Source organism: Artibeus jamaicensis, unplaced genomic scaffold, assembly GCF_021234435.1.
Source record: "Artibeus jamaicensis isolate MK-2021 breed Jamaican fruit bat unplaced genomic scaffold, CSHL_Jam_final contig_797, whole genome shotgun sequence".
NCBI lineage: Eukaryota > Metazoa > Chordata > Mammalia > Chiroptera > Phyllostomidae > Artibeus > Artibeus jamaicensis.
The window spans coordinates 15,125,651-15,151,520 of record NW_026521977.1 but is presented as its reverse complement, the minus strand read 5'-3'; the positions used below and the strand labels follow the sequence as shown (position 1 = coordinate 15,151,520).

At 35.5% G+C, this 25,870-nt stretch overlaps 1 protein-coding gene across 3 annotated transcripts in view; it reads right to left on the bottom strand.

The window, feature by feature from the left end:
• Nucleotides 1-315: 315 nt before the first annotated feature.
• The window catches only part of METTL15 (methyltransferase like 15), a 174,766-nt gene continuing 149,211 nt past the window's right edge, over nt 316-25,870 (bottom strand). For 2 of the 3 annotated variants that reach the window (XM_053673056.1, XM_053673058.1), the window contains one exon: nt 316-3,114. In XM_053673056.1, the coding sequence (XP_053529031.1) occupies nt 2,669-3,114 (446 nt within the window). In that variant the 3' untranslated portion in view covers nt 316-2,668. The remainder of the gene's footprint in view (nt 3,115-25,870) is intronic. The other variant, XM_037146038.2, reaches the window with a different exon arrangement.

Below are 25,870 nucleotides of genomic sequence, written 5' to 3'. Positions count from 1 at the left end.
ATATGATTCATCATTAACTTCAAAAACCTAGTTAGGCCTACTGTTTTCTAGTTCAACATACATAAGTTTAAGCACAAATAATGGATCACATACTACATGAAATAGGATAAGTAGATATATGGTTAGTGTGTCAAAAAGAAAACACTAGAAACTCCAAATAGATCATATAGTATCATTTACAATTTTAAAATAAAATATACAAAATATGGTATCAACTAAAAATGTGTATAGTTATTAAAATTCACTTCTAAATAAGCAATGAACTTAAACCTGTTAAGAACTGATATGCTACAATGATATCGACACTATACTAAAATGACTGACAGAAGGCCATTGGTACAGAGATTCGGAAATATAAAACACTTGTTTTGTATTCTTTATATTATAAGAGCTGTGCATAGTAATATTTATAATCAGTTCTTATTTTCTGTATATATTGTTTAAGTTTCCCAAATGCATTCTCCAGAGTTAACTATTTAAAATTCATTCATGTTAAAAAATGGGCAGAGGACCTGAACAGACAGTCTCCACAGAACAAATACAAACGGCCAACAGAACTACGTGAAAAGATGCTCAACATCACAAATCATCCGGGAAATGCAAATTAAAACCACAGTGAGTATCACTTCATTCCTATCAGGCTATCATAAAAAAAATCAACAAATTAGTGCTGAAGAGGATGTGGAGAAATAATAACTCTCATGCACTGCTTGAATTATAAACTATTGCAGCCACTATGGAAAACAGCATGAAGATGCCCCCAAAATTTCAAAATAGAGCTGCTATATCACCCAGCAATATTATTTCTGGGTAGTTATCTGAAGAAAACAAAAACATTAATTCAAAAAGATGTACATACCCCTAAGTTACTACAGTATTATTTACAATAGTAGAGATATGGAAGCTACTTAGGTGCCCATTGGTACGTGAGTGGATAAAGATGTACATACATACAATGAAATATTAATCAACAACAACAAAAAGAAATAAAATCTTGCTATTTGCAACAAAATGGATGGACCTAGAGGGTATTCTTCTAAGTGAAATAAGTCAAACAGAGAAAGATAAATACTGTATAATTTTACTTTACTTACATGTGAAATCTAAAAAACAAAAACAAAGAAACAAACAAAATAGAAACAGACCCACAGGCACAGAGAACAAGCAGATAGTTGCCAAAGGAGGGGTGGGGTGGGGTGGAAAACTGATGAGCTCCATGCAGCTGAGTTTGATTCTTCATCCCTCTCTCTACCCTCACCCTCCCACAAAAAACCCTCATTCATATATTTTTTATGTATCCTACAACAGAGACAAAAAGCAAGCAAGAATGATTGTGGTAAAACAGCTTAATTATATAAAGAAACTAATATATTTTTACACACAACAGTTTGAAAGCAATTTTGTGTTTATTGAAGAAGCATTCTTTTCATGCACATTATTCAAGATTTTTTTCTGTCAGAGTTTTAGTTTCTTAAGGCTGCTCTAACACATCACCACAAACTAGGTGCTTAAAATAACAGAAGTTTATCCTTTCTCTGTTCTGGAGGCTGGAAGGCTGAAATCAAGGTGTCAGCAGAGTCGTTCCACCTGAAGACCCGGATGGAGAATCTATTTCACGGTTCTCCCCTAACCTCCGGTGGTCGCCAGCAGCCCTTGGCTTCCCTTGGCTTGCAGATGTAGCCTACAGTCTCTGTCTCCATCTTCCATCTTCATGTGTCCTTCCCTGTGCCTGTGTCGTTCTCCTGCTCTTCTTACAAGGACACCAGGCACATTGGACTAAGGCCTGCCCTCTTCAGTATCACATCACCTTAACTACTTACATTTGCAATGGCCATATTTCCAAATAAGGATGCATTCTGTGGTTCTGTGAAGGGAACAGATTTTGGGAGGGCACTATCCAACCCAGTGTAGTCAGTTTCATTAACATTAAAGAAAAAAATTCTCATATTATACAGATCTAAAAATAATGAATGAAATAGATGAAACAATGTAAAATACAGGAGTGCAATCTTTTATTTTTTAATCTGATACTTGGATGGGAACTTACCTTTGGGAATCTTTGTCATTTATAAATATGGCTTTATGCAAAGAGAAACTTACAAAATTCGTCAAGAAGGATTAAGGGGATTAATCTAGGTGCATTCATTTGTTTCTCATTTGTCACACTGATCCTTAGAATATTTTCTAATTTTGATTTCACTGAAGAATTGTTAGATCTGAGTAAAGTCTATACAGTAAAAGTGGTACACTAGCTTTGAAACTAAAGTTAAATATTACAGAGGAAGATAAAGTAAGTCTAAGATAAACTCAAGTACTTATGTCATATCTTTTGTCCATAGTGATTCTAGTATTTCATTCACTTGGACTCACCAATTTAGAATTCCTAATCAATAATTGATAAGATGAATTTTTCCTGTATGATGCTAAGGTAAACCCACTAATTTAGTTTTGAGATGCTGCTTCTCCTTAAGATGAACTTCCTGGGTCCTATTTACTACATTTTCCTTTTGAGAAAAAAAATGCTAAATATTCTCAGTCTGCACAGACAGGCAGTACATATCTATATACTAACTTTATTTTCTTGTGTTAAGCTGTTCAGGAATTTTACGTAACAACATCGTGAGAAACTGTGAGGGGAAACTTGAAGGATCAGACGATTAAGACTTTGTCATAATTTGACAGCTGCTCTGAGTTTGGCTGAGCGCCCTCTGGGGTTATCCTGTACATCCTCGTCTTCTGGGGTACGCACCTTCTTGTGTATCAGTTCCCACATTAAAGGAGCCCTTCTCAGAGAGACTCCTTCCCTGTTGTCGTGACCTGAACCCAGCTGTGATGTTTGTGTCACCTTCTGCCTTACACTTAGGTTAAATCTCTCCGCCATGCTTATCCCGAGCAAGAATCGTTTGACAATGCGATCCTCCAGTGAATGGAAGGATAGGGCAACCAGACGACCACCAGGTCTCAGGAACTTCTGGGCTGTCTTCAGTCCTGTATAAAGTTCATTGAGTTCGTTGTTCACAAATATGCGAAAGGCCTGGAAAGTCTTGGTAGCAATATGGGTAGATCGTTGCAGCAAGTCTTTTCGTGCATAAACGGCAGAGGGAGGAAATGCACCTACGAGTAGATTTGGTGAAAATAGGAAAAGAGAATAGGCGACATTACTATTTTCCACTGTAAACAGACTAGCTTGTGTATATATTTAAAGGACTAAATTTCCTTTGAAAACGTGGCATTTCATTAGTGCTTCCCCATTTTATTTCCAAGCATTTTAACGAGGTTTAAAATGACCATGTCAGAAACATCTTTCATAACTCATAAAAGAAACTGGAGTCAAATAGGAGCAGGAAAAAAGAGCTCTCAACTATAGGCAGTTCAATGACCACCCCTCAATGGAATAAACAAAGAAAAGTGCACCTAGGTACATTGTAATCAAACTTCTACAAGTGAAAGATAATGAGAAAAGTCTTGACTGCAACAAAGAAAAATAATACATAAAGGAGAACAAAAAATATTAACAGCTAATTTCTCTTAGGACAATAGAGGCTATAAGATACTGGAATGCCATTTAAATTGTTGAGGAAAAATATGCCTTCCAATAAAAGGTTATTCTGAAATTATTCTTCAAAGTTAAAGGTTCAGACATTTTTAAATAAATTAAAAATGAGAGAATTCATTGCTAACAGGTCTGCATTCGAGAAATGCAAAAGAAATACTTCAGGCTGAAATGAAATAAAATCAAGTGATAACCTGGATATACAGGAAGAATATGTGTGTGTATGTTTGTCTGTATATATATATGTGTGTGTGTGTGTGTATATACATATATACATACACACATTCTTCCCTTGTATGTTGTCTATATACACATATTCTTTTATATATATATATATATATATATATACACACACACATATATATTCTCTTAATTTCTTTAAGAGACAGAACTTTTTTATTAACATTTTTATTGGTGTTCAAGTACAGTTTTCTGACTTTTCTCCTCTCCCCTCCTCACTACCCCAACCCTCCCCACCTCCCTCCCATTTCCACCCCCCTTGTTATTGTTCATGTGTCCTTTATAATTGTTCCTGTAAATTCTTCACCCTTGTCCCCCATTATCCCCCGATCTGATCACTGTCAGCCCATTCTCAATTTCAATGAAAAGACAGAACTCTTTAAGCAAAATTATAACATCATATTTTGGGTTTATGATACAGATATATTAAGATATAGATATAAATAAGTAATCTATACAATAGCACAAAGAATGAGAGTGGGTAAGTGAAACTATACTACTGCAAGGTTTCTATATTTTATGTAAAATTACAGTTGCATTGTGGTTGCTAGAGCAGTCAATTAAAATAATGCAAATAAAGATAATAAGCAAACAGGGAATAAAAACAACCCACAAAAATATAGTTTAACACAACAGAATGCAAAAGAGAAGAATTGGAAAACAAAAACGAGACAAAGGGAAGACGAAAAATAAAATGGCAGACAATAATTCCAAATACAAGTATTTACATAAAATATAAATGTATTAAATAATCCAATAAAAGTACATTGATTATCTGGCTGAAAGAAAGCAAGACCTAACTATATATTATGAACAGAAATGCACTTTAAATATAAAGACACAATAAAAGTAAAAATAAGTAAAGGCTATAAAAAGACATACCATATAGACAGTAAACATAAAAAACCTCAGGAGATTATATTAATACTAGACAAAATTTTAAAAGAATTACTAGATCCAGAGAGGAACATTTCTTATTGAAAAGATGGTCAAGAGAGTAAGAAGATACATTGCAAATGTATATGTACCAAATAACATAGTTTCAAAAATTCAGTCACCTCAGAAAAAGCCTTACATTTATGTAGGAAATTAGATTGCTACCACGTTGTCAAGTTAACTCAATGGAGATAGAACGGATTTTCAGTAAAAGTAAGTATCTGTAAGGATATGACCTTCAACCCATATTGCACACTATAAACAAAAATTAATTCTAAGTAGATCAAGAACCTAAGAGTAAACACTGAAACCATAAAACATATACAAGTCAAATTGCTTGTTTGAAAAAAGGGCAAAAATTTGAACAAACATTTCAAAGGATATTAAATAGCCAATAAACATATGTAAAGATGTTCAAAGTAATTATTAGTCATAGAAATGGAAATTTAAACTACAATGAAATTCTACACATCTACTAGGACTGCCAAATCTTAGAAAGATACAAACTACTGAAACAGACTCAAGAAGAAATAGATAATATGAATAGACATATTACAAGTGAAAGAATTGAATCAGTAATCAACTCACAAAGAGAAGTCCAGGCCCAGGCGACTTCACTGCTTAATTCTGTTTAACACTCAGAAAATTAATAACAATACTTCACAAACTCTTCCAAAAAATTGAAGATGAAAAAACACTCCCCAAATTATTCTATGAAGCCAATATTACCCTGAAACTAAAATCAAAGACATCATAAGAAAACTACAGACCAATATTACTTACAAATATAGACATAACAACCTTCAACAATATACTAGCAAACTAAATTCAGCAGCATATTAAAGAATTATACATCATGACCAAGTGAGATTTATTCTTGGAATGCAAGGATGGTTTAATTCATGAAAATTGATCTGTGTAATTCCTAACCTTAACAGAATAAAGGGAAAATCCACACAAAATCATACAGAAAACCCATACTGATTCAGAAAACACACTTGAAAAAATTCAACATCTTATATATATATATATATATATATATATATATATATATATATATGATGACCCACAGCTAACATCATAATGATGAAACAAACTGAAAGCTTTTTCTTGAAGATCATTACTAGCATAAGGATGTCTGCTTTTACCATTTCTATTCAGCAGAGTATCGGAAGTTTTAGAGTGAATAGACTAGAAAAAGAAAAGGCATTCAGATTTGAAAGGAAGAAATAAAACTCTGTTTACAGAGGACATATATGTTAAAAAACACTAAAAATCACACACACACACAGATACTATTAGAACTAACATCAATTCTGCAAAGAGTTAACAAGCAAAATTAACATGCAAAAATCACTTGTGTTTCTACACACTAACCATAAATAATCCAAATGTAATATTAAGAAAACAATTTCATTCATAATAGCTTCAACGAGGATTAAATGTTTTAGAAATAAAGTTAACAGAAGAAGTACAAAACTTAGGCTGTGGAAGCTACACATTTTTTGAAAGAATTTGTTTAAGATAGAAATACTTATTACCCAAACTCATCTAGGGTTCAATGCAATCTCTATAAGATCCCAGCTGACTTTTTGGTACAAACTGGCAAACTGATTCTAAAATTCACATGGAATTGTAAGACACCCAGAACAGTCCAAATGATCCTGAAAAAAATATACACTGTAGCAGGAAGACTCACACTTATGGATTTCATAACTTACTGCAAAACCAAGTTAATTGATATGGTCTGATACTGGCTCAGCAAAACATATTGAGATCAATGGCCTTTAATTGATAGCCTAGAAATAAAATTGTATAGTTGTAGTCAACTGATTTTTGACAAGAGCATCGAGACCATTCATTCAGTGGGGAAAGCACAGTCTTTTGAACAAATGGTACAGGGACAATGAGATAGCTACATAAAAAAGACTGAAGTTGGACCCTTAAATAATACACGAAATTAAGTCAAAAGGGATCCAGAGACTAAATGTGAGAGCAACAGCTTTAATACTCAAATGAAAACACAGAGATAAATCTTCAAGACTTAGAAGTTGGTAAAAGCTCTTAGAAAAAAAAGCCCACCAAAATCACAAGCAACGAAGAAAAATAAATTAGACTTTATCAAAATTAAAAACTATTTTCCTTCAAAGGACACCATCCAGAAAGGGAAAGGACAACCTGAAGAAATGAGGAAAAACTTGCAAGCCACATATCTGATAATGGATTTGTATCTACAATATGTAAAAGAAGCAAATTACAAAGTAAACATTCCTGATGCTATTTCTATGATATTCTGAGACATGCAGATCAAAAACAGTCATGCCCCATCTAGTTTTCAAGATAAACAAGCAATGTTGATTTTTATATAACTCAATAAATATAATTTTTCTTAGGCTTATCCGATTGGCATAAAAATGTTATCAAAGTATAATATCCAGGGCCCTGGCTGGCGTAGCTCAGTGGATTGAGCGCGGGCCTGCGAACCAGAGTATCGCGGTTCGTTCCCAGTCAGGGCACATGCCTGGGTTGCAGGCCAGTTCCCGGCAGGGGACGCATGAGAGGCAACCACACATTGATGTTTCTCTCCCACTCTTTCTCCTTCCCTTCCCCTCTCTCGAAAAATAAATAAAGAAAATATTTTTAAAAAAAGTATAATATCCAATGAATTTATAGAGGAATTTTTATTTGATTTAAGAACCTATTCCTGGAGAATACTATCCCACAAAAAAATCTTTCCGGACCAGATTTCCCGTGAATGAAAATCTGAAAAAGCTGCAGCCCTGGCACTTGACTCTCTGCAGTACTTTGTTGCTTCTTACAGCAAAGAACATTACACAAGGCTGGTACCTTAGTTCCCACTTTAGTAATCTGCAGAAAATCAAGCAGTAAAGCACATTAACACACACATGATGAATCTTCTCGGGGAACTGGATCAGAGAAGGGAAGAAATGATATACCTGGGAGCTGAGAAGCAGGTGTCTACAGTTAGACGAATCAGTTTTGTGGGTTCACTCCTCTACAAAAGTACTTTGCTCAAAGGCTAGAAAATGTTAGACATTAGGGAATTTATCTTCCAATAACCAAGTCTTTCAGAAACAAAATGTCAAAGTCAAAGCTAAAGAGGGAAGTCAACTTCTTGCCATTTGCTATTCAATTTCTCCATTTTCCAGAAAAAGAGTTTTGGTCACTGAGGCATGGGTTTGAAAACATTCTAAGGATGTGAACAAACACACAACTCTCTCATATTCTAGAGCTTGAATTTGGAGGACACTGGAGGAAGGCTGCATTCCTGAAGACCTTGTATGATTCAAACCTTGCACAATTCAATACAAATTTTCTCAAAGGAGACATGTAATATAGAATATATTTTAATGTACCTGGTTAAACTAAAATAGGAGGTAAACATGCATGAAGCACAAAGAATCAACAAGCACTGTAAGATATTTTTGCTTTAATTCTTTTAAAAAATTTTCTTAACATTACCTGTAGTATTAAAAATAATTAAAAGCATAGCTTAACATGGTAATTGCTTCGCTTTCCTGGCATTTTATCGCATTTCAAACATATATATTTGAGTATGTGTTTTTTAACATAGCACCAAATTAGCTATGCCTGGGTATGTGTTAACTAAATTGACAAAATAAAAGGGAGAGTTTAATAAATAAGTACTTGTTTGATATTGTGATTGAATATATTTTTGAAAACTAATAAAACAGAAAATGTTCAAATAACAGAGTCTCTGAAATAAACAATATAAACAATTGTTTGTATTGTTTCTAATATAAACAATAATCATTTGACTGGATGAAGTATGGTAGGCATTTCTGTTTAGCAGCTAAGATGGTACCTTCCTGTGGCAGAATTATACTTTATAATTCACTCAGCCAGCTAGCTGTGAAATTATAAGATTCCTGCCTTTTAACTGAGGGAATCTGTTTTTATTTAGAAGTATTCACATAAAGTGAGACTTTACTAATATTTTATATTATGTTACTTTGTTTACGTAATTCATACTTACATTTAAGTACATTCACACCATACATAAATCTGGAGCTGATGGATTAACGCCACTGTGATCAAGCAAACTTTTTTTCGTAAGGTCTAATTGGGCCTTGCCAGTAAATACCAGTTCAAAGAGAAAGAAAATAAAAGCTTTCACTTATATTTAGGATTTGATGGTCCTGAAGATATTAGAATAACTCCAACCCATGAATCTTTTCTTCTAGGTCTTTCTTAATTTGGTTCAGGGAATTCTAATCTGGACTGTGTCCACTAGGTTTCCTGAAAAGAATTTCTAGGGTGGATCCTGTCAACTTCCTCAAGTCCCATCTTTAGGGACCAGGAGATGACAAATGGCTGCAGTGGGCCATGTTATTGTGGACCTTTTCGTGCTGCTGGGAGGAGCAAAGGCACATATTTCCCCTTATTGTGGATAGCTTCAATTTCCAGGGCTACCCTTCCTCTACACTGACACTTTTATGTCTGTGACTGTAATAAGAAAGGTTGACAATGCACATTGTATAAAATAAAATTAAAAAAAGAAACCAAAGAATATAAAATAAAATAACATATGGTAATGGAAATTAAATAAAAGCAAAACATCAACTGGCATTGGTACAAACACTCAAGACCAAAAATTTTAAAAAAAAGGAAAAGAAAAAGAAAAAGACAATCCTACGTTAAGGATTCATTAAGATTCTTTGTTTAAATTATAAAGTTTAAAAATAATCAGCGAAAGTCCTGTTGTTCTCAGGTAGAAAGTGGCTTTCCTTGTAGAAGTCACTGGTCAGAGAGCAAAGGGCAGAGTTCTGAGCTGTACATGGAGTGGTAGGGGCATCTGCCCACAAGTAATCAGGAAAAATACAAAGATTAACAATCTATACCAGGTCCAATGCCTACCCATGTGCTGGATTCTGAGTCAGGCCCTTGGAAGAAAAATCTGAACTAGGCCTGGTCCCAGCCCTGGAGGAGCTTTTGCAGTCCTTCCTCACCTCCTCCTCATCTCCCACATCCGGTTATCAAAAATAGAAACTGGTCTCTGCTTTTCAATTTCCTGAGTTTAATCACAGAACCTTGTATGGTTAATTCATATGATTAAGGCACAGAGCTGGACAGAAAAGATGGACTCAATCACAATTTAGGCCATTTGGCTTGGTACAGAGAGAAAATCTTTCTGTGTTTCATAGCCTGTCAGTGGACTTAGTTAACATTGGACCAATGTACATTGCTTCTAAGTGGACAGAGGTGTGCTTACCCCTGGTCTAGCACTTATCACACTTTACTGTAATTACTAGTTTACTGGTCTGTCTCACTCACTTGACTGCGATCTCCTCCTGAACAGAAACTACTTTGTGTTCAATCTTATATTCTTTGCACTTAACAGAGAAGCTTATGATTCTTAACCCTGACTGCACAACAGGATTATCTGTGGACTTTTACCAAAGACAGAGATGTCGGGCCCCAGTCCAGACCCCCTGAATTAGTTTCAGGGGTTTATTACACAGGAATCACTATTTTTAAAAAGCTTCATAGAGGATTCTGACTTGCAGCCAAGATTAGAAACTACTATAGTAAACACTCAGTAAATGACTGTTGAAAAGATAATGAATAGATGATGAATGAAAAAAACTAAGTGCATAGATGAATAACAATCCAGAGCCATCACTATAAAGTTTCATTCATATCATGGGATGGGTATATGAAAAATATAATATTTAGTCACATCCATGAGTGACTAAATGAAGAACATAGGATTTTTAATCATAGAAAACATTATGAAGAGAATGTAAAATTAATGTCATAAAATAGGCCCCATCCTATGCCCTACTTTTTGGCCAAACGTGATATGTGGTACAGAATGATAATTTTAATGGGGCAATTGAACTCTCAAATTTGCTAGTAATTTCACTGTCTCAATATAGCTGTTCTGTATGTATTTAATGATACTGATTGGGATTTTCCTTAAGGAATAAATAAAATTAAAATACAAGGAATAAAATAAAAGGAATAAATACAAGGAAATACAAGCTTGCAAGTCCTTATTATCTGAAATGAGCAAATGTGCTAAGTGAAGTTTACTTTTGCATATTTCTTTTAAATAATAAAATAAGACAAGAATGTAATGGTAAAATTTGGAAAGTTGTGTTTAAAAACCTTCATCAAAATCTGCAATGAGGATACCAAATAATTACCTGAATAGAATATTATTTCCCTATGAAGAAAATGCCTTCAGTGACTTCACTGCATTTCCCTCCAAGACTAATGCACACAATATTGTTGAAATTTTACATAAACCTTATTTCACTGAATGGTCTGTAAAACCCTAAACTATAATTTTTCTTAGTTCTTCAAAATAACAGAACTGTTTTGCTCCTACTACTTTAAAAATAGCAAAATTATACCAGTAAAACTTATGACAAAAGGAAATTAAATGCTAATATACATTTAATAGCAAGATGTTTCACATTAAGTACACTTTTTTTAAAGTGCATTTAAAAGTAAATGTATATTAAATCCAAGTTAAGTACACTTTGTAAAAAAGTACATTTAATGGTAAATGCACATTCAATCTACTGTGGGATAAATTCTAACTTCAGTGCAACTGTGGGACCTTCCGTGGCACTTCTCTTGCAGCAATGGTGGGATTATTAATAACGACACAAGAGATTGGCTCTCGCCATTCACAAAAACTGTACAACACTTCTGCCCCATTAGAGACACTCCACTCTCACATTCCGGATCAGGTTTGCTGTTGTTGACATTTTTTAGGTTTCTGTCACTTTCACGTAGTTACTCTTTTCTTTCTCTCATATCCTCGAAGTCTGACAGCTCTGACTGGCTTGTGTCCACAGCCCTGCGGTCTCACACCACCTCCACAGCTATCTCTGCAGTTCAAGTCATCGTCATCTTTTCTACACTGTCACCAGACTGATATGCTTCAGAAAAGTCAGGTCATGCCATTCCACTGTTTAACGCCTGTAGTGCCTTCTAACACATGGAATAGAACCCGAAGTCCTTACCTTGGCCAAACGTCCCTACGTCATATGCCACCTCTGGTTACTACTGCCCCATTTTTCTGACTGTATCTCCTAGCCTTGAGCTCTGTATTCCTGAGTGAAACAGGGCATGGTACTGTTTAGCTCTTTTGATCTGTACCTAGAAGACTTCCCTTCACATACTGGGATGGCTTACTCCCTGCTTCATTCAGGTCTCTCTTCAACATCTCGGAATTAGAAATGAAGTCTCTGAGTATGCTTATATGAAAATAGCACCCTGAAATAAGAGTCCTCTTAACACTCTTTTCTTTTTCCCATCATACCTTATCAGGGACAAACATTTATTTGTTTACCATCTGTCTTTCTCCAGTAGAATATATGGTCAAGGAAAACAGAGAGTTTGTTAACTGCTGCAAATTCTTTGATTTAAGAAGAGCTGGAGCATTAAAAAAATGATTACATTTGTAATTTAAAGTTATATCATCGCTTTAAAAAGCAAAAAGATATATTACCAGTGTATATGAAGTAAAACATTAATTTTATTACTCCTTAAGTTCCATGCCAAGAGACAACTGGGAGGTATATTTTTAAATATTTTTTCTTGATAGACATACATGACATTTTGTATATAAATGTACGAGTCTGTGTATATATATTATATATATATATATATAAAATAAGAGGGGAATGATTTGCATGATAGTGATCTACAACTTGCTTTGTTTACTTAGCTTACTTTAAAAAATAATTTCAGGACCCATGGTCCTGAAATTGCCCATTTAAATTTGGATCAATATTTCTAAATTTACTTTCTAATAGATTACACCAGCTTACTGCCATCAACAGTATACGAGTCCATCTCCCCACATCCTCACTCGTACTAGAAATGATCATTCTTTTTCACCTTCAATAGTCTGTCTACCAGGAAACAAAGGATAGCTTATAGTTCTTTTAATTTGTGTTTCTTTGCCAATTAGCAGGATTAGGCATTTTTTCAAAACTAATGGCCACCTGATTTCAACTACGGATTGCTTGAACAAACCCTCTGTCCATACTCTTAATGTGATGTCGCCTTTTCTTTACTGATTTGGAGAAACACATACAAAATAAAGAGAATAACCTGGTATTTCTCATCTGTTGATGCAAATATTCTTCCTGGATTGTGACTCTCTTCGCTTTGTAGTTTTCCTGCCATACAGAATTTAGGGTTTTCTATATAGACTTTTTTCAAGTTTTCTAGATTTTATCAAGTTTAGGAAGGCCTGCCCCACTCAAGACTATAATTAATTCTATGTTTTTCTAGTATACCTCTGGTTTTATTTCTTACATTTAAATCCTTGGCAAATTTATCTTTAGTGAGGTATGAGGTAGAAATCTAACTTCATTTTTGAAAAAACTATATAGCCAACCATTCTATTTATTAAACATTACGTTCTTCCCTATTCATTTGAGTACCACTTTGATCATATGCTACATTTTTAAATGCAAACAGATCTGCTTCTAGATTCTTATTTGTGTTTCACTGCTGTATTTCTCTATTTTCAGCCAATATCGGATAATTCTTTCTTTTTTTAATAAAGACTTTGTTTATTTTTAGAGAGGGGGGAAGGGGCGGAGAAAGAGAGAGAAACATCAATGTGTGGTTGCCTCTTGTGTACCCCTCACAGGGGACCTGGCCCACAACCCAGGCATGTGCCCTGACAAGGAATAGGACCAGCGATCCTTTGGTTTGCAGACCTGCGCTCAATCCACTGAACCACACCAGCCAGGGTCGGATGATTGTTTTCTTTTAAATTTTTTTAGTACATTTGGTGGGGTTAGTCTCTCTCCTGCCATTATCTTTCTTTTCAACTGTTCTTGGGTATCGTATACATTTATTATTCAAAATTAAAATTAGAAACAATAACATATATTATAAATATTCTTATTGGAATTGCAGTAACTCTCTAAACTCTTTTGGATAAAACTTAAACTATCATAATATAAAAACCAGCCAGGGAACATAGTATTTTCATTAGTATTTTACATGTTCTTTATTAAAGTTTAATAGTTATCTTCATGTGAGTCATGGTCAGGCTATTCGTAAGCACTGTTCACACAAAGACATTAATTATCCCTACAGAAAAGCATAAGAAATGACAATTATATATTAAGACAATATGATGTAAAAGAAATGGCACAGAACTTCCGAAAGAAGAAAGTAGGTTTACTGATCAAATCTCTTACTTTTTTAATGGTTGTTTAATGTAGGGCAATAACACATCTGAGTTTGTTTCCCCACTGGAAGAAGAGTCAACTCTTCTTACAGAATGATTCTGAAGATCAAATAAAGAAAGTGATCAAATAAAGGAGAACCTAGCATATACTTGGCACAAAGTAGTCACTTTAAGAATGTCATTCACACATTTATTTACCTCCTATTCTCAATTGTAAAGTGGTAGGTGATGAGGGGATTTAATATGTTAATTTGAAGGTTAAGGCCAAACTAGTTCTAATTTCACTCTGGACTAATAGAGTAGGTGGGACAGTGGGCCCTTGAAAACCCCTAAAGCACCTGAGTAATTAATGCTTATTGAATGCAGGTATCAGACTGAAATACCTCAGCATTAAAAATGAAGTATAAAATTTTCCTTATGTACAAATTAATGATGCAATTTAAGTTTATAAAGTAGTATTTAGGTTTTAAAAGTATAAAGATTTAGCATGGCATTGGGATAAGGTGTCTTAGGTGAACCATGACTATTTAATAATTGATGGTAAGAACTGTAAGCACTGCCCTGGCTTGTGTGGCTCAGTTGGTTGGTGCACCATTCCATAACCAAAAGGTTGCAGGTTCCATTCCCAGTCAGGGTACATCCCTTGGTTGTGAGTTCAATCCCCAATCCCAGCAGGAATGAGAGACAACCAATTGATGCTTCTCTCTCACATCGATACTTCTCTCTGTCTCTCTCCCCCCCCCTTCCTTTCTCTCTAAAAAGTAATGGAAAAAATGTCCTCAGGTAAGGATAAAAAAGAATTGTAAATTCTTCTTACATAACTTCATTAATGTAAATGTTCCAGATTGCATTAACCTGGCAAGGAGATTATTTTCCCTAATTAAACTTCTAGATTTCTGTTGCTCCCTAAGTATACAACTTGTATTAGGGCATTTTAAGGACAATTTTTTCTCGGTTCTTTTGTTACTCCTTTATTCTAGTTCTCAAGGAGCACCTTCATGCAGTTTTTCTTTCATAAGCATAACTCCACAAGGATAAAATGTATTTGTGAGTCATTTTAAACCATGCTCTTTGTTTTCAGAGCTCCAAACACCCAGTATTTTTAGTCCACTTACCAAATAAACAGAATCTGAGGCTACTAGAAATTGTTTAAATAAAAACTGACACCAACAATGTTGGGTAAAATTCAGTAATTACATCCTGCGTAATAATACATAATTCATTCATGTAGCCAGTATTTATTATACACCATGTACTAAAACCAGGGATTAAAACATTTATGAAGATGTAGTTCTTGTTCCTCATTGGGTTTGTTCAAACCCAATGAGGAGAATAATATGCAAAAACTGAGGAAAGGGCTATAAAGGATTTTACACACTGTTAAGGAAGCTAAAAGAAAGAGAGAGAGAGAGAGAACTTTGACCCCAGAGAGACACTTTCCGAACTACTGTTCTGAGAAACAGTGACCCTGTGAACTGTATGTGGCCCCTTCCACGCCCAACCAAACCCCGAGGAGTGGTCATCAGGTAAGTGTACAGAATGCAACACGCTGCATGGACCTTTGGAGAGGCACAGTGCCCATCAGTGTGGGTCAGCTCTGAAGACAACTGTTTAACTTCGTCTACCTAGCATTTCTAAACTTTCTGAAAAAGAAACTTTTAATAATTTTTATGACAATTATCTAATCCATAGATTTTGTTTTCTGGTTTACACACTTGGGAAAATACTGAAAGCGGGTTTTGTGTTAATCACTTCCCATGTATCTTACTTGTGTCATTAAATCCCTATAGTAATTTTGAGAGGTAAGAAGCAACTATCCTTAGTTCCATTTAAAGGTGAAAAACTGAGGGGTTAAGTGTCTTTTCCCAAATTCACAGGAAAAGACTCAAATGGAAACTCATCTCTTTTTAACGTGAAGTCTACTGCCTTTTTTTTTTTTTTTTTTTTTGGTAATACAGAGTGACTCTAACTTTCCGAGAAGAAAATCTAAGATTTCTAGCCAGTTCATGCAAGAAACACATCTTGGAAGTCGGGATCAGCATTAGTCCATTTAAAACCAAGCAAACAAACAAACTTATTTTATTAAATAGATTGTAATTTATCAGTTTCCTAAGGATGTTCTTGAGTTTTCTCATCTTTAAGCGTGCTCGAACAAGGCAACGATTTTAAAATAGTATGTTCACCAAACCATATCATCTCCTTTTTCCTGATTAGAACTGAAGGAAGTTAAGATGAAATCACATGGTTTAGAGTGATCTCCAGAAGCTCTGATTCCATGTCTGGTGTTTTATATAACAATCTCATTTTCTGGGAGAAAATGAGTGTGGAATCTTTACTCTAAGCCTGAATAGCCTTTTACTGAGAGATGTTGTAATGGAACCCAAATCACTTTGCATCAAGTTGCAGGAGTTTGGCTTTCTCTCCACATTTCCCTTGGGGAGATGTGTATTGTCAGGCCTAGAGACTGCACATCTGGTGAAGGCGGCAACTGCCCTGGTCTCTTACCCTGGGAACGGTAATGAATACCTTTGGCTTTTGTTCTTTTCACTCTATTGAAAATAATGTATTGTTAGCTTAGGTTATTAGACTGCTCATTTGTCTCTCTTTTTCATCAGTTTTCTTGATAGTGGATTTAAAAAAGAAACAGTTGCTACTGGTGCCATTATGGAAAGACTTTTGGGCAAGTACTGATTACCATGTTTTTGATTAAGAATCGAGAGTCATCCAAAGCAGTATATACTGGGCTTTTTCTGAATCACTTGCTAGGAAGGGGGCCCTTTGGAGCTGTTTTTATGTTCTAAAAATGAGGGTTTAATATTCTCCAACTAAGTAAAATGAGGGGACAAGCTGGTGCACAATTAGAAATAAAGGGCTTAGATGGCTAAAATCTTGGGAAATTAAACCTGCTCCTTTTACATTTTCTTTAAAGCTTCTTGAGAAATCTCGAGAGAAGACTGAAAGATTTTCTGTGTATTTGTGATTGTGCATTTCTTGTAAACACACAGTTTTAGCAATGACAGAGAGGTGCTTCTTGTTCTCATTACCAGTCTAGAATGCTCCTCTCTACTTATAGTTTATATATACGCATCCTTAATACTCACCAAGGTGCCATCTTCTCCAAGAAGCTTTTGCAGAGACCTTTTTGTACCTATTCCATCCAACTATTTACCACTATACGTTATTTGTCTATGAACCTCAACCGGGCTAGGAAAGGTCCAATAACCTTTTATTTTCCTTTACGCCCACTCCCAGGTCTAGGACTTGGTGTACCGTAGGTGGCAAAGGGGAAAATCCACTAGATAAGAGATACTCTTCTAGTTTCAGACAAAGATCAAGATGCACCATAACCAGTGTTCTGAATGTGAAAATTGAGGAACTTCTTGAAATCTCTGTAAGATTTTGTATGTACAGTCTTATATAGAGATACTCTAGGGCTTCTATCAAGTTTTATCCAATAAACTAGGGAGACCAAAGAGGGTGAGCTCCCAGTGAAAGCATCGTGTTAAGTGAGTTGTCAGCATATAACATATGACATTCAGTGATACCACCCCCAAAGCCTCTGTATTTATTAAGTTATGTTTTGTTGTATTTTTCTTTGACTCTAGGACTATCTTTACCACTTAGCACCATTGGGAGCATGGCCTGAGAACCCGCTTTGTGCAGGACAGCAGAAGTGGAAACTGTATCGGCAAGTACTCACTATGCTTCTGACTCACGAGGGATTTCATATTAAAAGTAAGAGAAAACCTTGCTTAGTAACAGTCTGCACTATATATAATAATAGAACATAATTTGTATGTGGAAGTGGTAAGATAAATTTCATTCATAAAAACCACCCTGCTTCTGGCTAGACAAATGACTTGAAGTCCCAGAGAGAAATTATCATTTTTAGTTCTGGGACACCCTTATGTTACTTACACTTTTTAAAATTTAATACATTCACATGTTCAGATGTATTGAGATTTTTAGGCTTGTGAATGAAATTAGCAACGTGCTGTGGCTGTCAACGTGATGCATTGCAATTCCCCCTGAGTGGTAGGGTTTAAAAATTAATTCAGCTCTTGCACCTGTTTGCCAGCATTCGTCTGTTGAATTTCCATCACATTTAATAAGTCTCTATGACGCAACTCGTGTCCTTTTGCCTGGGCTCCTTTAATATAGTGTTAAATTCTCACCCATCTGAAATTCAAGTAACATTACAAATTTCAAACTGTTAATTAAAATCTGTGAACTTGAATCGTTCTGGATAAAATTGGCTTTACTCAGTGAGGTTCTTTTTAAACTTCTCAGAGTCTCATCTAATCCCTAACTCCTACCAGGTGAAGTCTGATGACAACATGATCTCACTATGGGTGACTGAGGCTTACAAATCCTCCTACATGAGGGGAAAAAATCAAGTTATAGGCTTCAGCAGAAAAGGTAACTGGGAACATTACCTGCTGAGATGATAAAGAAACATGGCTCAGAATCAAAGGAAAGAATTTATATTTTTATACATCATTTTCAATAAAATTAATTCTATATTACCTGTGTTAAAATGCTTAGCATAGACAGATGAGCTATCCTAAACTAAATCAAGATTCCTATTACCTATTTAGTGGTCAATATTAAATTTAATTATGGAATCTTTAAGAAGGGATTGAGACATATTTGCTAAATACTATAAATAGAAAGCAGAATTGTAAGTAAAAAGGTTCTAGCACATTTGTGACCCAAAATAAGATACTCTATCTTAACCTTTAGGAATTGTGTACAGGGCGTGCGTACTACTGTCAGAGCTGGGCATTTATACTTCTCCAAGTTGGGCAGTGGTAACAAAAACAGATATTTTTCAATGGTTCTCCTTTTTTTGTGAGGTCAGCATAGACTCATAATTAATCCTCATGCTCCAAGGTCAAGTTGCCTGCCTTCCTGTAGCAAAGTTAACCTGCAATGGAACACTTCTCAACAAAGTCCAACCATTTAAAAAAAAATTATCTCTTCCACTGAAATAAAAGCTTCTAGAAGGCAAGGATTGCATGTTACCATTTTTCTCATGACAGGCATGTTGAAAGACTAATAAATTATCTAACTGAATTAAAGAGTAAATGACCAATTTCGCCAAGGGTCAACAGCATGTAGATTTCAATTAAATCATAGGTTATAAATATCTCCTTTTTTTCTGGCCCATCCAATTCTAATACTGAACTGGTCTCCCATTTCTTATTTTTCTGCATGTTCTATCGTCCTCAATTGCTTTATAAGCAGTGCTTTGGATAATGTCGAATGACCGTTTCTGGTTTCTAAAAGGATGTGTATCCATTTTTTTAAAAAAACAACAGTTCAAAATATTTTTTTTTAATTTTATTTATTTATCTTTAGAAGTGAAGGGAAGGAGAGAGGGAGAGAAATATCAATATATGGTTGCCTCTCCTGCGTCCCCTGCTAGGAACTGGCCTGCAACCCAGGCATGTGCCCTGACTGGGAATCAAACTGCGATCTTTTGGTTCGCAGGCCCGCGCTCAATCCACTAAGCTACACCATCCAGGGTAGAATCAAAGGAATATATATATGTCCCATTAATCTCGCTAATAAACAGAATCTCGCTGTTTCTAGTCTAGGAAATTTAGCCTAGAAACATAGTACTCCTCCCCCTCCCAACCCCTTAAATATGCACAAAAATATATGTTATATGGCTTTAATAATAGCTCCCACTAGAGGTAATCCAAAAATCTCATAATGAGAAAAATTATTAGATTATATGCAAAGTTATAATATTCGTGTTGTGGTGGTAAAGCAGTATTACAGGTTTTTCAAGTTTTCATTTGAATTATTTTTTACTGTTCTTCTATTAAGTTGTCCCTGTTTTTCACACTTTGCCCTCCTTTGCCCCATTTGAATTCTTAACAATGCCGTATGACAAATAAATGCTTTTAAAATAGAGAAAGTCTCACATTTTCTCTATCATCATGAATTGTTTTTAGTGTGTATTATACAGCAGATTCTATTGTATGTAAGGTAAAGTTTTCATCTGATTAGTTTCTGTCAAGAGCCTAGCACATGCATAGCAGTAGGATAGGCAGTTTAAAATGTAATTTCTAGTCATCACAGAAATCTTATAACTTAGGAACCATTATCCCTATCTTATAGGGAATTGTAATGGCTGTATAACCTGTCCAAGTTCAAACAGCTAGTAAAGAGCAGGGCTGAAATTTGGATCCGAGATTTTGTATAATTCCAAAACTAATTTCTTTTTCATTACCCAGTAACAATAAAATGCAGAGACCTGAACCCTGACTACTAATGAAAAGTAATGAGCAAGTAAAAAAAAAAAGACTGATAAAGAAAAATGGGTAAGCCATGTAGCAATATAGCATACAGGCTTAATGATTTCAGTCTGTCAGCAAAGTCCATTTTGCATCTGAAGAGTACCGAGATGAAGTCAACAATTTATAAATCCCACCTGCTACATTATCACTGCCAGCTTCAGATTCTAGGATAGGTACTGGAAGCATAGAAGGAGTCTAGACCAATCCTTCAAGTGGACTCCGCATAAATGTTCACATTTTTTCAAGGTAAAATCGCTGTGATATATGCCATCTATAAAACAGTTCACTGAAGAACAGACAACATAAATTTCCCTTGAACAACAATAATTTATATTATTATTAATAATTAACCTCATTTTACTTACAAAATCCAAGCCTACAGTTTATGTGTGAGGGCCAACTTGTCACCTGGCTAATGAGATGCTGATGCACCTCAAATGAGTTGGCAGCCAGCCCATCCTGAGAATTCCTTAGTGTGATGAAGAAAAAGGGGAAGAAGGACAAAGGAACAGCAGGGAATAATGTTTGCAACAAAAAGAAGGGTGCTTTCTCCAGTCTTAGCCTTTTCTCAAATTGATTCCCAAGCTTCAGGTCCTAGTTCTTTGACTGCTACATCTCTGTCTGCTGACATCTTAACCATCCCTTCAAAGAGCAAGACAGCTGCTGCTTGTATTGAAAAAGTCTTTCTTGGTGAATCCATTATACAAAGGTTCACACTTTACAGCATTTTTTCTAGTCACTCAAATGCATTCATTCACTCAATCACCTACCCATTCACTCATCTTTATGTGTTCATTCAACAAAAGTTAAAAATAAATACAAATTTACTAGAGACTGGTCTCTATTAGATGTTTAAAATATATTTTCTGATTTAGCTATCCAAGAATCCTGTGAGGTAATTGTTATCATTTAGATTTTGCATATGAAGAAACAAAGATTCACAGAGGGTAAAAAATATCCAAATTTACAGAGCTGCTCAGTCACAGAGACAGTTCAAATCTGACTTGACAAGACTTCCTGCAACCCAGTGTGTTGACCCCTTTAACATGTTCCCTAAGGGGCAGGTGCTAAGGCTATTCAAAAATATGGTCACTCTTTCCTTGAAGAATTCACCCAGTTTGTAAGGCAGACAAAGTGTAATGAGCAAAAGTTCATTAGATGTATGAACACATATTGAAAAAGTGAGCAGTTTCAGAAAGATGGCAAAAAGCAAAGTTTAAGAAGAATCCAAAAGAGTGATATATAACCCAAGACTTGAAAGAAATGAAGAGATTTGGGGGGAGGTGAGGTGGGGTGGAGGAAAAAAGGAGAGAAAAGACTATATCCTGCAGAGGAAGACCATGAGCTCCAGGAACTGGCGTGATGAGCGATTTGGTGCAGAAATGGCCTGCTGTGGGGGGAAGGGCGGTGGAGAAATTAGGTTAAAAAGTTAGGCAGAAGTCAGAATATGAGGGCCTTGATTTTCACGTTTAAGAGTTTAAAATGTGTCCTAAAGGTGACAGAGAGACTATTAAGAATTTTAATAAGAGGTATCATATTATCAGATTTGAATTTTATGAATATAACTCTGTAAGTATATTTTATAATGTAAATATAACTATGGTAGAGCTAGGCGGCAGGAAGTAGTTAAAAGATAACAGGAAAGGCAAAACATTCTGCCTCATTTTAGAATTATTTTCTTAGATATCCAATATCCCACTATTTAGGCTTCTTAGGAGCATGTAACGAGGATATATGAGGTCTGTCCAGAAGATAACCAGCCATATAATATAAAAAAATATAGACATTTACTGAAGAAGATACAAGATACAAGAAACACTGTGCATAGGACAGTGATGCATCAGTCCTTTCAAAGTAGGCACCTCAGGACCTCACACAGTTCTCCCAACTGCCATCAGGTGCCCCATCATATTTTCCTGAATCTCATCAACAGTCTGAAATCTCTTGATTTTAGTTTTGGGAAAAGCCAGAAGTCACAGGGCGCCAAATATGAGCTGTAGGGGAGCTGAGTCACCTGGGTGATTTGATGTTTAGCCAAAACACTCTGCACAGAGACGTGATGCATGAGCGGGCACATTGTCCTGATGAAGCTGCCAGTCACCAGTTGTCCACAGCTGCGGCCCTGTTAATCATCTGAACAGTTTCTGAGGAGGAATGTTCAAGCTTAACACAAAATTTGATGCAGATTTTGTTGCTCTACTAGCTCAGTCATTTTGAATAAGGTGGTCATATAGTATATATCACATATAAATTTATAACAGATACACACATACATCTTTTAAAATTTTTTGCTAAAAGGCAAGGAAAATAGAAAAGAGAAATCATCAAAAGTAAAGAATCAAAAATGTTAGAATCAAGGTAGCAGTGCTTGTCCTGGTTTATTAATATTTCATTGTTTTAGCAGAAAAGGTTAGTCAACTACTGGAGTGTAATAGTTTGACAGACATACTAAACTGATGCTACTGACTATCAAGATTATGCTATAAAATATGACATAGCTGAACCAGGTAGCACAATGAGAAACTTACTCATAGAGCACACATTGTGACATGAAGCATGAAGTTATTGTTTAAAAAGTGGGAATGAGTGGAGTAATACCTAAGAGATGAGAAGAAAAGAAAATATTAGTGATGAAATAAGACAGTGAAGGGCCCCAGGGCCTCTGTTTAGAGTCTGTCTTGAAAATTCTTTTCCTAGATTGTCACTTCATTTTTTATTCTTCGTCTTTGCTTAAAGGCCGCTTCTTCAGGGGCCCTTCCCAAAATGCCTAACCAGGCTAGGTCCCCCTAGCATACTCTCTCACTTATCCTGTACTTTTTCTCCATAGCATTTACATAATTTATAACTATTTATTTATTTGAACAATGATTTGTTTATTGCCTGTGTCTCCCACTGAGGCACGAAGAGACTGAAAAACTCACTGAAGTCACACAACCCTTCAACAGCAAAAACAGGATCCGAATGCAGCTCCGTCTGACGCAAAGCCCATATTCCTCCCGCCCTGTCTCACTGCCATGGGGAAGATAAAAGACAGAAAAACTACTATGGCAGTTTCCATCCGAGACAGCGCCCAACTCGGGAGGTCAGAGGAGAAATCATGAAATATATAAAGTGGCATTTAAGCGGGGCCTTAAGGGTGGAGATGTTTTCAACCAATGGAGATGAAAGACTTTTCTTTTTTCCAGGTAGAAAATATAGCAGAGTCAAAGACAAAAGCAAGGAAAGTATAGGACATGCTTGGGGAGAAAGGAAAGAAAAGTTAGGGGAATGACGATGGAGAAGTGTAAAAGGATGAGACAGACCCAAATAGATGAAGCTTAGAAGCTTGGGATCAGACGCGTGGGTAGTAGAGAGCCATCGCGTGTTTGACCAGGTGAGTGAGGTACTTAGTAAACCTGTGATGTTAGAGGGCTGACTGAATATTAAGAAATGGAGTAAAACCCACTCAAATTAAGATAACAGTTTACTTAAAAACAGATAGACTATAGGGCCCATTTTGTTTATAGAGGTAGATGCATTTTTTAAAAGAAAAAAGGAACTTACCATTAGTTATAGCCATTTTGAGAACTACTTATTCTTTGAAACATTCCTTAAATGATTGCAACCCTATGGAGGAATTTATTAAATAAGCTGAACTGTCCTAGGCAATCCCTAGCTTCTGGTCACCGTGCTATTGTGCTATTACATGTAAACCCCTACGATCCAATGACAGCAGTCCCAAATGGAGCAAGTGTACGGCTCTGCCAAATAAGGGATGCTAAGGTAACTATAGCGCATACTAGATTTTTCATCTAAGGGAGCTGGAATCCCAGGCAGAGAGAGAGAGAGAGACAGAGACAGACAGAGAGAGAGATGAGGTGGTAAGAAAGGAGGGAAGGAGACTGAAGCAGTTGACAAAAGAAGCAGAAACTAAAACAGAGTGAAAGCATATATAAGTAGATGCTGTGAGACAGTAAAAAACATTAAGATCTGAGTAAGCAGTAACCTTGTTACCCTAGAAAAAAGTTAACTGCAGAAGCTAGAGATAGAGAGTAGCCAAACCAAAATAATGGTGATTTACTCAAGCGGAAGACCAGCAATGTTCCCTGAAACGTGATAGTTCACCTGGGAAGTTGTGTAGTACCCTGAGTAACCCCTTGGTTGTGTCCCAGTATCTCGGGTTCCTGGCTACATAGCTAAAACAACTGTCTGTCCTATTGACATGAATAGCTTTATAATAATTCCTGCTTATTATCATGTAAGCTAATAACAACATTTAATTACTTAAGTTTGCCTAAATGTGTCTTTGACTTCTACAACCTAAAAGTGCCTAACACAACACTTTTTTGCTTGGCTAGTAGAGGATTCAGTAGGGGAAAAAAATGGGAAGAAAGGTAGAAGCAAGCATTAAACCACAGGTTGGGTTCCAAAAGGATATGAGTGTGTAAAAGCCTCTGAAAATGAGCTCACTACATACATTTGTGTGTGTTTGTATAAAATAGAAGATGAAATAAGAAAAACTGAAGATAACAGAATAAAAGAGCACAAATATGAAATAACTATATCTGCTACATTTAAAATAAATTTGAAATAACCAATATAGACACTAAAGAAAGAATGATAAGAACAAGCACATTTTAAAAAAACAACAGAATTTTTAGGAATGGCTGATAAATTACAAATTCAATAAATGGGTTACACAGATTAGATATACCTTGAGAGAGACTTAGTGGACAAGAAAAGGATCCTAGCCAGGTTTAACACAGAGACACAAAGACATGAGAAATATGAGACATGATGAATGACTTGCATATGACTCAAGAGAGTGGGAGAAAGTAAATATGTAAAGAAATAACTTCTAATATTTCCAGGAATGAAGAAACATGAAGGAAATTCATTCTGTTCCATTAATGACCAATAAAGATAGAGTTACATCCATGCACATCACAATTAAACATCAATGATAGAAAAATCTTAAGGATAACTAAAGAAAGAAAAAGACCAACTATGAAATAATGACAATTGAACTTTTCATCAACCATACAGGTATCAAGAGACAATGACATAATACCTTCAAAGTGCTGAGTGAGTATAATCATAAACATCTTGATTCTATGCCTGACTAAATTATCTTTCAAAAGTGGGGCCAAAATAAAGATACATATAGACAAAGTATGAGAATGTATCACTTATGGAGCTTCATTGACTTATATCTCAAAATATGTACTTGGGTAAGAAGGAAAATGATCCAAGAAAGAAGTGGGAATTTTAAAAAAGATTTTATTTATGAAAGGGGAAGAAAGAGGGAAAGAAATGTCCATTGGTTGCCTCTTATATGCCCCCAACCAGGGGCCTCGTGTGCAACCCAGGCATGTGCCCTGACTGAGAATCGAATCAGCAATCTTTCAGTTCACAGGTCAGTGCTCAATCCACTAAGCCACGCCTGTCAGAGTACAAATGGGAATTTTCAGATAAGAAAAGGAAAAAGTAGTAAACATGTTGATATATGCAAAAAAGCACTAGCTGTGAAGACTGCTATCTAACTAGTAAAAATCTCTTTTTTTGTTAATTCTGAGAAGATGAAAATATGTCTTAATTAATTGCCTTCATTAGTGCTTAGCACAAAATGGACTCAATAAATAC